Source organism: Rattus norvegicus, chromosome 12 (assembly GCF_036323735.1).
Source record: "Rattus norvegicus strain BN/NHsdMcwi chromosome 12, GRCr8, whole genome shotgun sequence".
NCBI lineage: Eukaryota > Metazoa > Chordata > Mammalia > Rodentia > Muridae > Rattus > Rattus norvegicus.
Genome location: NC_086030.1, coordinates 25080252 through 25091521, shown reverse-complemented (window position 1 = coordinate 25091521; position 11270 = coordinate 25080252). Strand labels below are relative to the sequence as shown.

General features: G+C 55.5%; 1 protein-coding gene across 1 annotated transcript; it reads right to left on the bottom strand.

Annotated features, from left to right (window-relative positions):
• Positions 1–27: 27 nt before the first annotated feature.
• Muc3a (mucin 3A, cell surface associated) lies at positions 28–8794 on the bottom strand. The gene is made up of 2 exons (XM_017598595.3): positions 891–8794; positions 28–774 (listed from the first exon to the last, which is right to left on the bottom strand). Exons 1-2 carry the CDS (start codon positions 8713–8715, stop codon positions 413–415), a joined length of 8187 nt encoding a protein of 2728 aa, XP_017454084.3. The 5' UTR covers positions 8716–8794; the 3' UTR covers positions 28–412.
• Between the last annotated feature and the right edge of the window lie 2476 nt (positions 8795–11270).

Genomic DNA, 11270 nt, shown 5'->3' with positions numbered 1-11270 from the left:
CCCCCCTCCCTCCCTTCTTCTCTCTCAGCTTCCTGACTATGGGTACCATGGGACCAGATGCCGCCATGCCTTCTCCGCCATGATGGACTGTGCACCCTTAGCCCGTGAGCCACAGTCAACCCTTTCTACCTTAAATTGCATGTCTCTCCACTCACGATGGTGCCATCTGTAGTCCCACCTCTGAAGAGACAGAGGCAGGGAGATCTCTGTGAGTGTTAAGCCAGCCTGATCTACAGAGTGAGTTCCAGGGTCACAAAACAAAACCCTATCTCAAAAAAAAAAATGCTGTTGTCAGGGATTCGAGCACAGCCATGGAAGAAGCAACCAAGAGAGACTCGTAATCCACAGCACTGCACTACAGCTACTAGCTCTGAGGTCATTCACTGTGGCAGCCATTGGGAAACAGTACGGTTCAGAGCTCAAAGAAGGTAGGGGAAGCCTGCCGGAGGTTTAGGGTGAAGGGCGTGTGTATGTGGAGTAGCAGAGGGCATGGGAGAGAAGTCAGGAGTGGATGAGAGAGAGGGGAGCAGAGCGCACAGGGCTTCTCTAAGGAGGAGACCGGAGCTCGTGGCTCTGGCCACTCACCTATTTCTAACTGCTCCACTGGCAGCTCACAGAAAGAGCCCTGGAAGGTGCTGGGGCAGACACACCTGATGCCATTCCATGAACCCCCATTCTGGCATCTGTTATCCAGATCTTGACAGTGGTCTCCAGAGAAGCCAGGAAGGCAAATGCACCGGTCCTTCTCCCAAGTGCCACCATTGTCACAAACGCCTGGGAAGCACAGGTACAATGAGAAGTCTAACGAGAACCTGACCTCGGTGACACAGAACTCGAGTAAACAAGGAAAGAATGGGGAAAGAAACAAAACAGAAGATAAGAGGTCCAACCTGGGGTCGTGGTCAAGCTCGCCGGTGTAGTCGTCGGAGTAGAGGTTGAGGTTGATCTCGATGTAAGAGTGGTAGGGGGCTTCGTGGTGGACACCGATGTCTCTGGCGTCTTTATGGTCGACCGAACAGGGTAGATCACCTTGCTTGACGTTGCGGTCGTTGGAACACTGTTGCTTGGTTTCAGGCTTGAGGGGACGCTGATGGAGTCGAGCATATTTGGGGTGGTGACAGAGGTGGCACTCAACTGGTTGTCCCAGGTGGATGCTGAGGTGCTAACTGTGTCTGTAACTATTGCCCTCGTGTCCGTCGAGCTAGGAGCATCCGTGACGGTGTCTGGGGGCTCTGTTTCTGGTGTCATAGTAGGGGTATCCAAATGCGTGGGGAGGAATGGTCTTTCACTGGTATAACTGGAGGAGGTAACCATTTTGGTGGAAGAGGGAATGATTGAGAACGGGGTGATGGGAGCAGATGTCACCCCGGTACTAGGATTGATGTCAACACACGGAGTCGAGGGAGAGCTGGGGACTATGGTGATGGTGATGGTTTCTGGACAGGGTGTAGTAGAAGGGAGAGAGATATAAGAGAAAGGGGTTGATTGGGTCTGAGCTGTGGAGAGCAGGGAGGTGGTTGGAGATGTTCTGGTGGTTGAAGAAGGAGGAAAGGATGTCGCTAGAGAGGAGGTTATAGCTTCTGTACTGGAGCTAAGGGGGAAGGGAGAAAGAGACCTAGCAGTAGTACTTAGCACTGGTCTAGTAGCCGGAAAAGACTGGGAGGCAGACATTATCACTGTGGGTGTAGAAGAGATCAAGGTAGCAAAAGAGGTTACCACTGTCGACGGAGGAAGGGAAGTCTCTACAGAGGTGGGAGTTGTGAGTGTTGTGAGGGCTGTGGGCGTCTGGGTGGACTCAGGTGAGGAGGGCAGTGTATGGGTGATGGTTGGAGCTGAGGGGACACTGACACTCTGTGTGGTCCCTACTGTACTGGCAGAGATGGTTGAGGAGGAGGCAGATGCAGCAGGGGAGCTCAAGGCAAGGGGAGGTGGAGAGTTTCCAGTACTGACGGGGAGACCTGTCACACTGCTCGTGGTGTGGGCTGTGTAGACAAGAGTGGTTACAGTGTCCCCGCTGGTGGGATTAGAAGGGGTGGAGTCAGTAGGAGAGAGGGTGGGAACTGTGAGGGATGCAGTGTGTGACACTGTGGTCAAGGGCTCCGTGAAGCCCATGGATGAGGAGGTGAGAGCTGTGTCTGTCATGGTGGGCAGGCCTGAGCTATGTGAAGATGGAATTTTGTGTGTGAGGGTCCCTGTGGTGTCTGAACTGACAGGAGGTAAAGAGATGTCAGTCGTGGACAAGCTGATGGTGGGGTAGCTGTTTAAGGAGGTGAGGCTGGGCCAGCTGGGAGTGGTGGCCATGGTGGTCATCTGTGTGGTGACAGCACTCCTTGTTTCTGAAGGGAGCGTGGAGGGCCATGAGGGTGGGGCAGAGGTGTCTGGGGAACTTGTACCTAAGGTGGAGGTGGGTGAAGTGATGTGGGATGGGGAATGGGTAACAGAGCTACTAACAGAGTTGGGAGAGGTAACCTGAGGTGTAGCTGCAGATGTGGCATTAGTGCTTGGGAGTGAGGTCACCAAGGCAGACAATGGGGAGCTGGACACACTGCCAGTGGCATCTGACTGTGAACCAGAGACAGACATAGAGGACAGTGTTGTACTCGTGTGTGAGGTCCCCATATTGGAGGTGACATGGGAAGGCACTGTGGATCTGCCATAGGTGAGTGGGCCTGTGACAGTGACAGTGACCGAGGATGTGACTGGGGAACGCCCGGCTGTGTACGTCGTGAGTGAGTCTGTAGGAAGGCCTGTGGCAGCATTCTCTGTGGTTTTCCCAGTGGAAGTGGCAGCGAGGCTGGGGATAGGGTGTTGATCTGTCCCAGTCACAGCCGAGGGAGGAAGGGAAGTCTCTACAGAGGTGGGAGTTGTGAGTGTTGTGAGGGCTGTGGGCGTCTGGGTGGACTCAGGTGAGGAGGGCAGTGTATGGGTGATGGTTGGAGCTGAGGGGACACTGACACTCTGTGTGGTCCCTACTGTACTGGCAGAGATGGTTGAGGAGGAGGCAGATGCAGCAGGGGAGCTCGAGGCAAGGGGAGGTGGAGAGTTTCCAGTACTGACGGGGACAGCTGTCACACTGCTCGTGGTGTGGGCTGTGTAGACAAGAGTGGTTACGGTGTGCCCGCTGGTGGGATTAGATGGGGTGGAGTAAGTAGGAGACAGGCTGGGAACTGTGAGGGTGGCAGTGTGTGACGCTGTGGTCAAGGGCTCCGTGAAGCCCATGGATGAGGAGGTGAGAGCTGTGTCTGTCATGGTGGGCAGGCCTGAGCTATGTGAAGATGGAATGGTGGATGTGAGAGTCCTCATGGTCTCTGTAGTGGCAGGAGGTAAAGAGATGTCAGTCGTGGACAAGCTGACAGTGGGGTAGCTGTTTAAGGAGGTGAGGCTGGGCCAGCTGGGAGTGGTGGCCATGGTGGTCATCTGTGTGGTGCTTGTTTCTGAAGGGAGCGTGGAGGGCCATGAGGGTGGGGCAGAGGTGTCTGGGGAACTTGTACCTAAGGTGGAGGTGGGTGAAGTGATGTGGGAAGGTGATTGTGTAACAGAGCTACTAAAAGAGTTGGGAAAGGTGACCTGAGGTGTAGCTGCAGATGTGGCATTAGTGCTTGGGAGTGAGGTCACCAAGGCAGACAATGGGGAGCTGGACACACTGCCAGTGGCATCTGACTGTGAACCAGAGACAGACATAGAGGACAGTGTTGTACTCGTGTGTGAGGTCCCCATATTGGAGGTGACATGGGAAGGCACTGTGGATCTGCCATAGGTGAGTGGGCCTGTGACAGTGACAGTGACCGAGGATGTGACTGGGGAACGCCCGGCTGTGTACGTCGTGAGTGAGTCTGTAGGAAGGCCTGTGGCAGCATTCTCTGTGGTTTTCCCAGTGGAAGTGGCAGCGAGGCTGGGGATAGGGTGTTGATCTGTCCCAGTCACAGCCGAGGGAGGAAGGGAAGTCTCTACAGAGGTGGGAGTTGTGAGTGTTGTGAGGGCTGTGGGCGTCTGGGTGGACTCAGGTGAGGAGGGCAGTGTATGGGTGATGGTTGGAGCTGAGGGGACACTGACACTCTGTGTGGTCCCTACTGTACTGGCAGAGATGGTTGAGGAGGAGGCAGATGCAGCAGGGGAGCTCAAGACAAGGGGAGGTGGAGAGTTTCCAGTACTGACGGGGAGACCTGTCACACTGCTCGTGGTGTGGGCTGTGTAGACAAGAGTGGTTACAGTGTCCCCGCTGGTGGGATTAGAAGGGGTGGAGTCAGTAGGAGAGAGGGTGGGAACTGTGAGGGATGCAGTGTGTGACACTGTGGTCAAGGGCTCCGTGAAGCCCATGGATGAGGAGGTGAGAGCTGTGTCTGTCATGGTGGGCAGGCCTGAGCTATGTGAAGATGGAATTTTGTGTGTGAGGGTCCCTGTGGTGTCTGAACTGACAGGAGGTAAAGAGATGTCAGTCGTGGACAAGCTGATGGTGGGGTAGCTGTTTAAGGAGGTGAGGCTGGGCCAGCTGGGAGTGGTGGCCATGGTGGTCATCTGTGTGGTGACATCACTCCTTGTTTCTGAAGGGAGCGTGGAGGGCCATGAGGGTGGGGCAGAGGTGTCTGGGGAACTTGTACCTAAGGTGGAGGTGGGAGAAGTGGTGTGGGATGGGGAATGGGTAACAGAGCTACTAAAAGAGTTGGGAAAGGTGACCTGAGGTGTAGCTGCAGATGTGGCATTAGTGCTTGGGAGTGAGGTCACCAAGGCAGACAATGGGGAGCTGGACACACTGCCAGTGGCATCTGACTGTGAACCAGAGACAGACATAGAGGACAGTGTTGTACTCGTGTGTGAGGTCCCCATATTGGAGGTGACATGGGAAGGCACTGTGGATCTGCCATAGGTGAGTGGGCCTGTGACAGTGACAGTGACCGAGGATGTGACTGGGGAACGCCCGGCTGTGTACGTCGTGAGTGAGTCTGTAGGAAGGCCTGTGGCAGCATTCTCTGTGGTTTTCCCAGTGGAAGTGGCAGCGAGGCTTGGGATAGGGTGTTGATCTGTCCCAGTCACAGCCGAGGGAGGAAGGGAAGTCTCTACAGAGGTGGGAGTTGTGAGTGTTGTGAGGGCTGTGGGTGTCCGGGTGGACTCAGGTGAGGAGGGCAGTGTATGGGTGATGGTTGGAGCTGAGGGGACACTGACACTCTGTGTGGTCCCTACTGTACTGGCAGAGATGGTTGAGGAGGAGGCAGATGCAGCAGGGGAGCTCGAGGCAAGGGGAGGTGGAGAGTTTCCAGTACTGACGGGGACAGCTGTCACACTGCTCGTGGTGTGGGCTGTGTAGACAAGAGTGGTTACGGTGTGCCCGCTGGTGGGATTAGATGGGGTGGAGTCAGTAGGAGACAGGCTGGGAACTGTGAGGGTTGCAGTGTGTGACACTGAGGTCAAGGGCTCCGTGAAGCCCATGGATGAGGAGGTGAGAGCTGTGTCTGTCATGGTGGGCAGGCCTGAGCTATGTGTTGATGGAATGGTGGATGTGAGAGTCCTCATGGTCTCTATAGTGGCAGGAGTTAAAGAGATGTCAGTCGTGGACAAGCTGACAGTGGGGTAGCTGTTTAAGGAGGTGAGGCTGGGCCAGCTGGGAGTGGTGGCCATGGTGGTCATCTGTGTGGTGCTTGTTTCTGAAGGGAGTGTGGAGGGCCATGACGGTGTGGCAGAGGTGTCTGGGGATCTTGTACCTAAGGTGGAGGTGGGAGAAATGTTGTGGGATGGGGAATGGGTAACAGAGCTACTGACAGAGTTGGGGGAGGTCACCTCAGGTGTAGCTACAGATGTCGCTTGTGTAACTGGGAGTGTGGTCTCCAAGGCAGATATCGTCGTGCTGAGTGTGGGACCAGCTGTGACTAGTTTTGTGCTTGAGTCAGACACAGAGGGCAGAACCCCATTTGTTGTGGAAGTCAGAGCACTGCTGGTCCCTGGAGAAGAAGGGATAGGTGAGCCAGAAGCCAGAGTATCAGTGGGTGTGACTGAAGAAGTGGTTGGTGGAGCTGAGGGTCTTTGTGTCTGGGGAGATTCTGTTGTAAGGTCTGTATGAGGCGTCAGTGTGGCTTCCCCACTGGATGTAGCAGCTGTGCTAGGGGAGGAAGGCCATCCTGCTCCACTCACTGCTGTAGGAGCACTCCCTTCTGGAGACAAGGAGACTGGGAGTGTGTCTGTGATCGTGGGTGGTGGGGTGGAGACAGCAGTTGTGTACAATGTGTGCAGAAGTGTTGGAGCTGAAGGCTCAGGTTCGTTCTGTGTAGTTTCAGGAGTGCTGCCCTCCGTGGCTGAGGAGAACACAGAAGTGACCGGAATACTCGTGCCCAGGGACTGAACAGGAGTGTTTCCCGTCAGAGCAGAGGCAGTGCTGTGGGCTGGGAAGACAAGAGTGGTTACAGTGTGCCCAATGGTGGTCTTAGATGGGGTGGAGTCAGTAGGAGACAGGCTGGGAACTGTGAGGGTGGCAGTGTGTGACGCTGTGGTCAAGGGCTCCATGAAGCCCATGGATGAGGAGGTGAGAGCTGTGTCTGTCATGGTGGGCAGGCCTGAGCTATGTGAAGATGGAATTTTGTGTGTGAGGATCCCTGTGGTGTCTGAACTGACAGGAGTTAAAGAGATGTCAGTCATGGACAAGCTGATGGTGGGGTAGCTGTTTAAGGAGGTGAGGCTGGGCCAGCTGGGAGTGGTGGCCATGGTGGTCATCTGTGTGGTGACAGCACTCCTTGTTTCTGAAGGGAGCGTGGAGGGCCATGAGGGTGGGGCAGAGGTGTCTGGGGAACTTGTACCTAAGGTGGAGGTGGGTGAAGTGATGTGGGAAGGTGATTGGGTAACAGAGCTACTAAAAGAGTTGGGAAAGGTGACCTGAGGTGTAGCTGCAGATGTGGCATTAGTGCTTGGGAGTGAGGTCACCAAGGCAGACAATGGGGAGCTGGACACACTGCCAGTGGCATCTGACTGTGAACCAGAGACAGACATAGAGGACAGTGTTGTACTCGTGTGTGAGGTCCCCATATTGGAGGTGACATGGGAAGGCACTGTGGATCTGCCATAGGTGAGTGGGCCTGTGACAGTGACAGTGACCGAGGATGTGACTGGGGAACGCCCGGCTGTGTACGTCGTGAGTGAGTCTGTAGGAAGGCCTGTGGCAGCATTCTCTGTGGTTTTCCCAGTGGAAGTGGCAGCGAGGCTGGGGATAGGGTGTTGATCTGTCCCAGTCACAGCCGAGGGAGGAAGGGAAGTCTCTACAGAGGTGGGAGTTGTGAGTGTTGTGAGGGCTGTGGGCGTCTGGGTGGACTCAGGTGAGGAGGGCAGTGTATGGGTGATGGTTGGAGCTGAGGGGACACTGACACTCTGTGTGGTCCCTACTGTACTGGCAGAGATGGTTGAGGAGGAGGCAGATGCAGCAGGGGAGCTCGAGGCAAGGGGAGGTGGAGAGTTTCCAGTACTGACGGGGACAGCTGTCACACTGCTCGTGGTGTGGGCTGTGTAGACAAGAGTGGTTACGGTGTGCCCGCTGGTGGGATTAGATGGGGTGGAGTCAGTAGGAGACAGGCTGGGAACTGTGAGGGTTGCAGTGTGTGACACTGAGGTCAAGGGCTCCGTGAAGCCCATGGATGAGGAGGTGAGAGCTGTGTCTGTCATGGTGGGCAGGCCTGAGCTATGTGTTGATGGAATGGTGGATGTGAGAGTCCTCATGGTCTCTATAGTGGCAGGAGTTAAAGAGATGTCAGTCGTGGACAAGCTGACAGTGGGGTAGCTGTTTAAGGAGGTGAGGCTGGGCCAGCTGGGAGTGGTGGCCATGGTGGTCATCTGTGTGGTGCTTGTTTCTGAAGGGAGTGTGGAGGGCCATGACGGTGTGGCAGAGGTGTCTGGGGATCTTGTACCTAAGGTGGAGGTGGGAGAAATGTTGTGGGATGGGGAATGGGTAACAGAGCTACTGACAGAGTTGGGGGAGGTCACCTCAGGTGTAGCTGCAGATGTCGCTTGTGTAACTGGGAGTGTGGTCTCCAAGGCAGATATCGTCGTGCTGAGTGTGGGACCAGCTGTGACTAGTTTTGTGCTTGAGTCAGACACAGAGGGCAGAACCCCATTTGTTGTGGAAGTCAGAGCACTGCTGGTCCCTGGAGAAGAAGGGATAGGTGAGCCAGAAGCCAGAGTATCAGTGGGTGTGACTGAAGAAGTGGTTGGTGGAGCTGAGGGTCTTTGTGTCTGGGGAGATTCTGTTGTAAGGTCTGTATGAGGCGTCAGTGTGGCTTCCCCACTGGATGTAGCAGCTGTGCTAGGGGAGGAAGGCCATCCTGCTCCACTCACTGCTGTAGGAGCACTCCCTTCTGGAGACAAGGAGACTGGGAGTGTGTCTGTGATCGTGGGTGGTGGGGTGGAGACAGCAGTTGTGTACAATGTGTGCAGAAGTGTTGGAGCTGAATGCTCATGTTCGTTCTGTGCAGTCCCAGGAGTGCTGCCCTCCGTGGCTGAGGAGAACACAGGAGTGACTGGAATACTCGTGCCCAGGGACTGAACAGGAGTGTTTCCCGTCAGAGCAGAGGCAGTGCTGTGGGCTGTGTAGACAAGAGTGGTTACAGTGTGCCCAATGGTGGTCTTAGATGGGGTGGAGTCAGTAGGAGAGAGGGTGGGAACTGTGAGGGTGGCAGTGTGTGACGCTGTGGTCAAGGGCTCCGTGAAGCCCATGGATGAGGAGGTGAGAGCTGTGTCTGTCATGGTGGGCAGGCCTGAGCTATGTGAAGATGGAATTTTGTGTGTGAGGGTCCCTGTGGTGTCTGAACTGACAGGAGGTAAAGAGATGTCAGTCGTGGACAAGCTGATGGTGTGGTAGCTGTTTAAGGAGGTGAGGCTGGGCCAGCTGGGAGTGGTGGCCATGGTGGTCATCTGTGTGGTGACAGCACTCCTTGTTCCTGAAGGGAGCGTGGAGGGCCATGAGGGTGGGGCAGAGGTGTCTGGGGAACTTGTACCTAAGGTGGAGGTGGGTGAAGTGATGTGGGAAGGTGATTGGGTAACAGAGCTACTAAAAGAGTTGGGAAAGGTGACCTGAGGTGTAGCTGCAGATGTGGCATTAGTGCTTGGGAGTGAGGTCACCGAGGCAGACAATGGGGAGCTGGACACACTGCCAGTGGCATCTGACTGTGAACCAGAGACAGACATAGAGGACAGTGTTGTACTCGTGTGTGAGGTCCCCATATTGGAGGTGACATGGGAAGGCACTGTGGATCTGCCATAGGTGAGTGGGCCTGTGACAGTGACAGTGACCGAGGATGTGACTGGGGAACGCCCGGCTGTGTACGTCGAGAGTGAGTCTGTAGGAAGGCCTGTGGCAGCATTCTCTGTGGTTTTCCCAGTGGAAGTGGCAGCGAGGCTGGGGATAGGGTGTTGATCTGTCCCAGTCACAGCCGAGGGAGGAAGGGAAGTCTCTACAGAGGTGGGAGTTGTGAGTGTTGTGAGGGCTGTGGGCGTCTGGGTGGACTCAGGTGAGGAGGGCAGTGTATGGGTGATGGTTGGAGCTGAGGGGACACTGACACTCTGTGTGGTCCCTACTGTACTGGCAGAGATGGTTGAGGAGGAGGCAGATGCAGCAGGGGAGCTCGAGGCAAGGGGAGGTGGAGAGTTTCCATTACTGACAGGGACAGCTGTCACACTGCTCGTGGTGTGGGCTGTGTAGACAAGAGTGGTTACGGTGTGCCCGCTGGTGGGATTAGATGGGGTGGAGTCAGTAGGAGACAGGCTGGGAACTGTGAGGGTTGCAGTGTGTGACACTGAGGTCAAGGGCTCCGTGAAGCCCATGGATGAGGAGGTGAGAGCTGTGTCTGTCATGGTGGGCAGGCCTGAGCTATGTGTTGATGGAATTTTGTGTGTGAGGGTCCCTGTGGTGTCTGAACTGACAGGAGTTAAAGAGATGTCAGTCGTGGACAAGCTGACAGTGGGGTAGCTGTTTAAGGAGGTGAGGCTGGGCCAGCTGGGAGTGGTGGCCATGGTGGTCATCTGTGTGGTGCTTGTTTCTGAAGGGAGTGTGGAGGGCCATGACGGTGTGGCAGAGGTGTCTGGGGATCTTGTACCTAAGGTGGAGGTGGGAGAAATGTTGTGGGATGGGGAATGGGTAACAGAGCTACTGACAGAGTTGGGGGAGGTCACCTCAGGTGTAGCTGCAGATGTCGCTTGTGTAACTGGGAGTGTGGTCTCCAAGGCAGATATCGTCGTGCTGAGTGTGGGACCAGCTGTGACTAGTTTTGTGCTTGAGTCAGACACAGAGGGCAGAACCCCATTTGTTGTGGAAGTCAGAGCACTGCTGGTCCCTGGAGAAGAAGGGATAGGTGAGCCAGAAGCCAGAGTATCAGTGGGTGTGACTGAAGAAGTGGTTGGTGGAGCTGAGGGTCTTTGTGTCTGGGGAGATTCTGTTGTAAGGTCTGTATGAGGCGTCAGTGTGGCTTCCCCACTGGATGTAGCAGCTGTGCTAGGGGAGGAAGGCCATCCTGCTCCACTCACTGCTGTAGGAGCACTCCCTTCTGGAGACAAGGAGACTGGGAGTGTGTCTGTGATCGTGGGTGGTGGGGTGGAGACAGCAGTTGTGTACAATGTGTGCAGAAGTGTTGGAGCTGAATGCTCATGTTCGTTCTGTGCAGTCCCAGGAGTGCTGCCCTCCGTGGCTGAGGAGAACACAGGAGTGACTGGAATACTCGTGCCCAGGGACTGAACAGGAGTGTTTCCCGTCAGAGCAGAGGCAGTGCTGTGGGCTGTGTAGACAAGAGTGGTTACAGTGTGCCCAATGGTGGTCTTAGATGGGGTGGAGTCAGTAGGAGAGAGGGTGGGAACTGTGAGGGTGGCAGTGTGTGACGCTGTGGTCAAGGGCTCCGTGAAGCCCATGGATGAGGAGGTGAGAGCTGTGTCTGTCATGGTGGGCAGGCCTGAGCTATGTGAAGATGGAATTTTGTGTGTGAGGGTCCCTGTGGTGTCTGAACTGACAGGAGGTAAAGAGATGTCAGTCGTGGACAAGCTGATGGTGTGGTAGCTGTTTAAGGAGGTGAGGCTGGGCCAGCTGGGAGTGGTGGCCATGGTGGTCATCTGTGTGGTGACAGCACTCCTTGTTCCTGAAGGGAGCGTGGAGGGCCATGAGGGTGGGGCAGAGGTGTCTGGGGAACTTGTACCTAAGGTGGAGGTGGGTGAAGTGATGTGGGAAGGTGATTGGGTAACAGAGCTACTAAAAGAGTTGGGAAAGGTGACCTGAGGTGTAGCTGCAGATGTGGCATTAGTGCTTGGGAGTGAGG

Coding starts and splice junctions, on each gene's coding strand:
- Muc3a (XM_017598595.3), bottom strand. CDS start 8,715: ATGACAGACACAGCTCTCACCTCCTCATCCATGGGCTTCACGGAGCCC. Junction 775..890: donor GAGCTTGACCACGACCCCAG/GTTGGACCTCTT, acceptor TGTGCTTCCCAG/GCGTTTGTGACAATGGTGGC.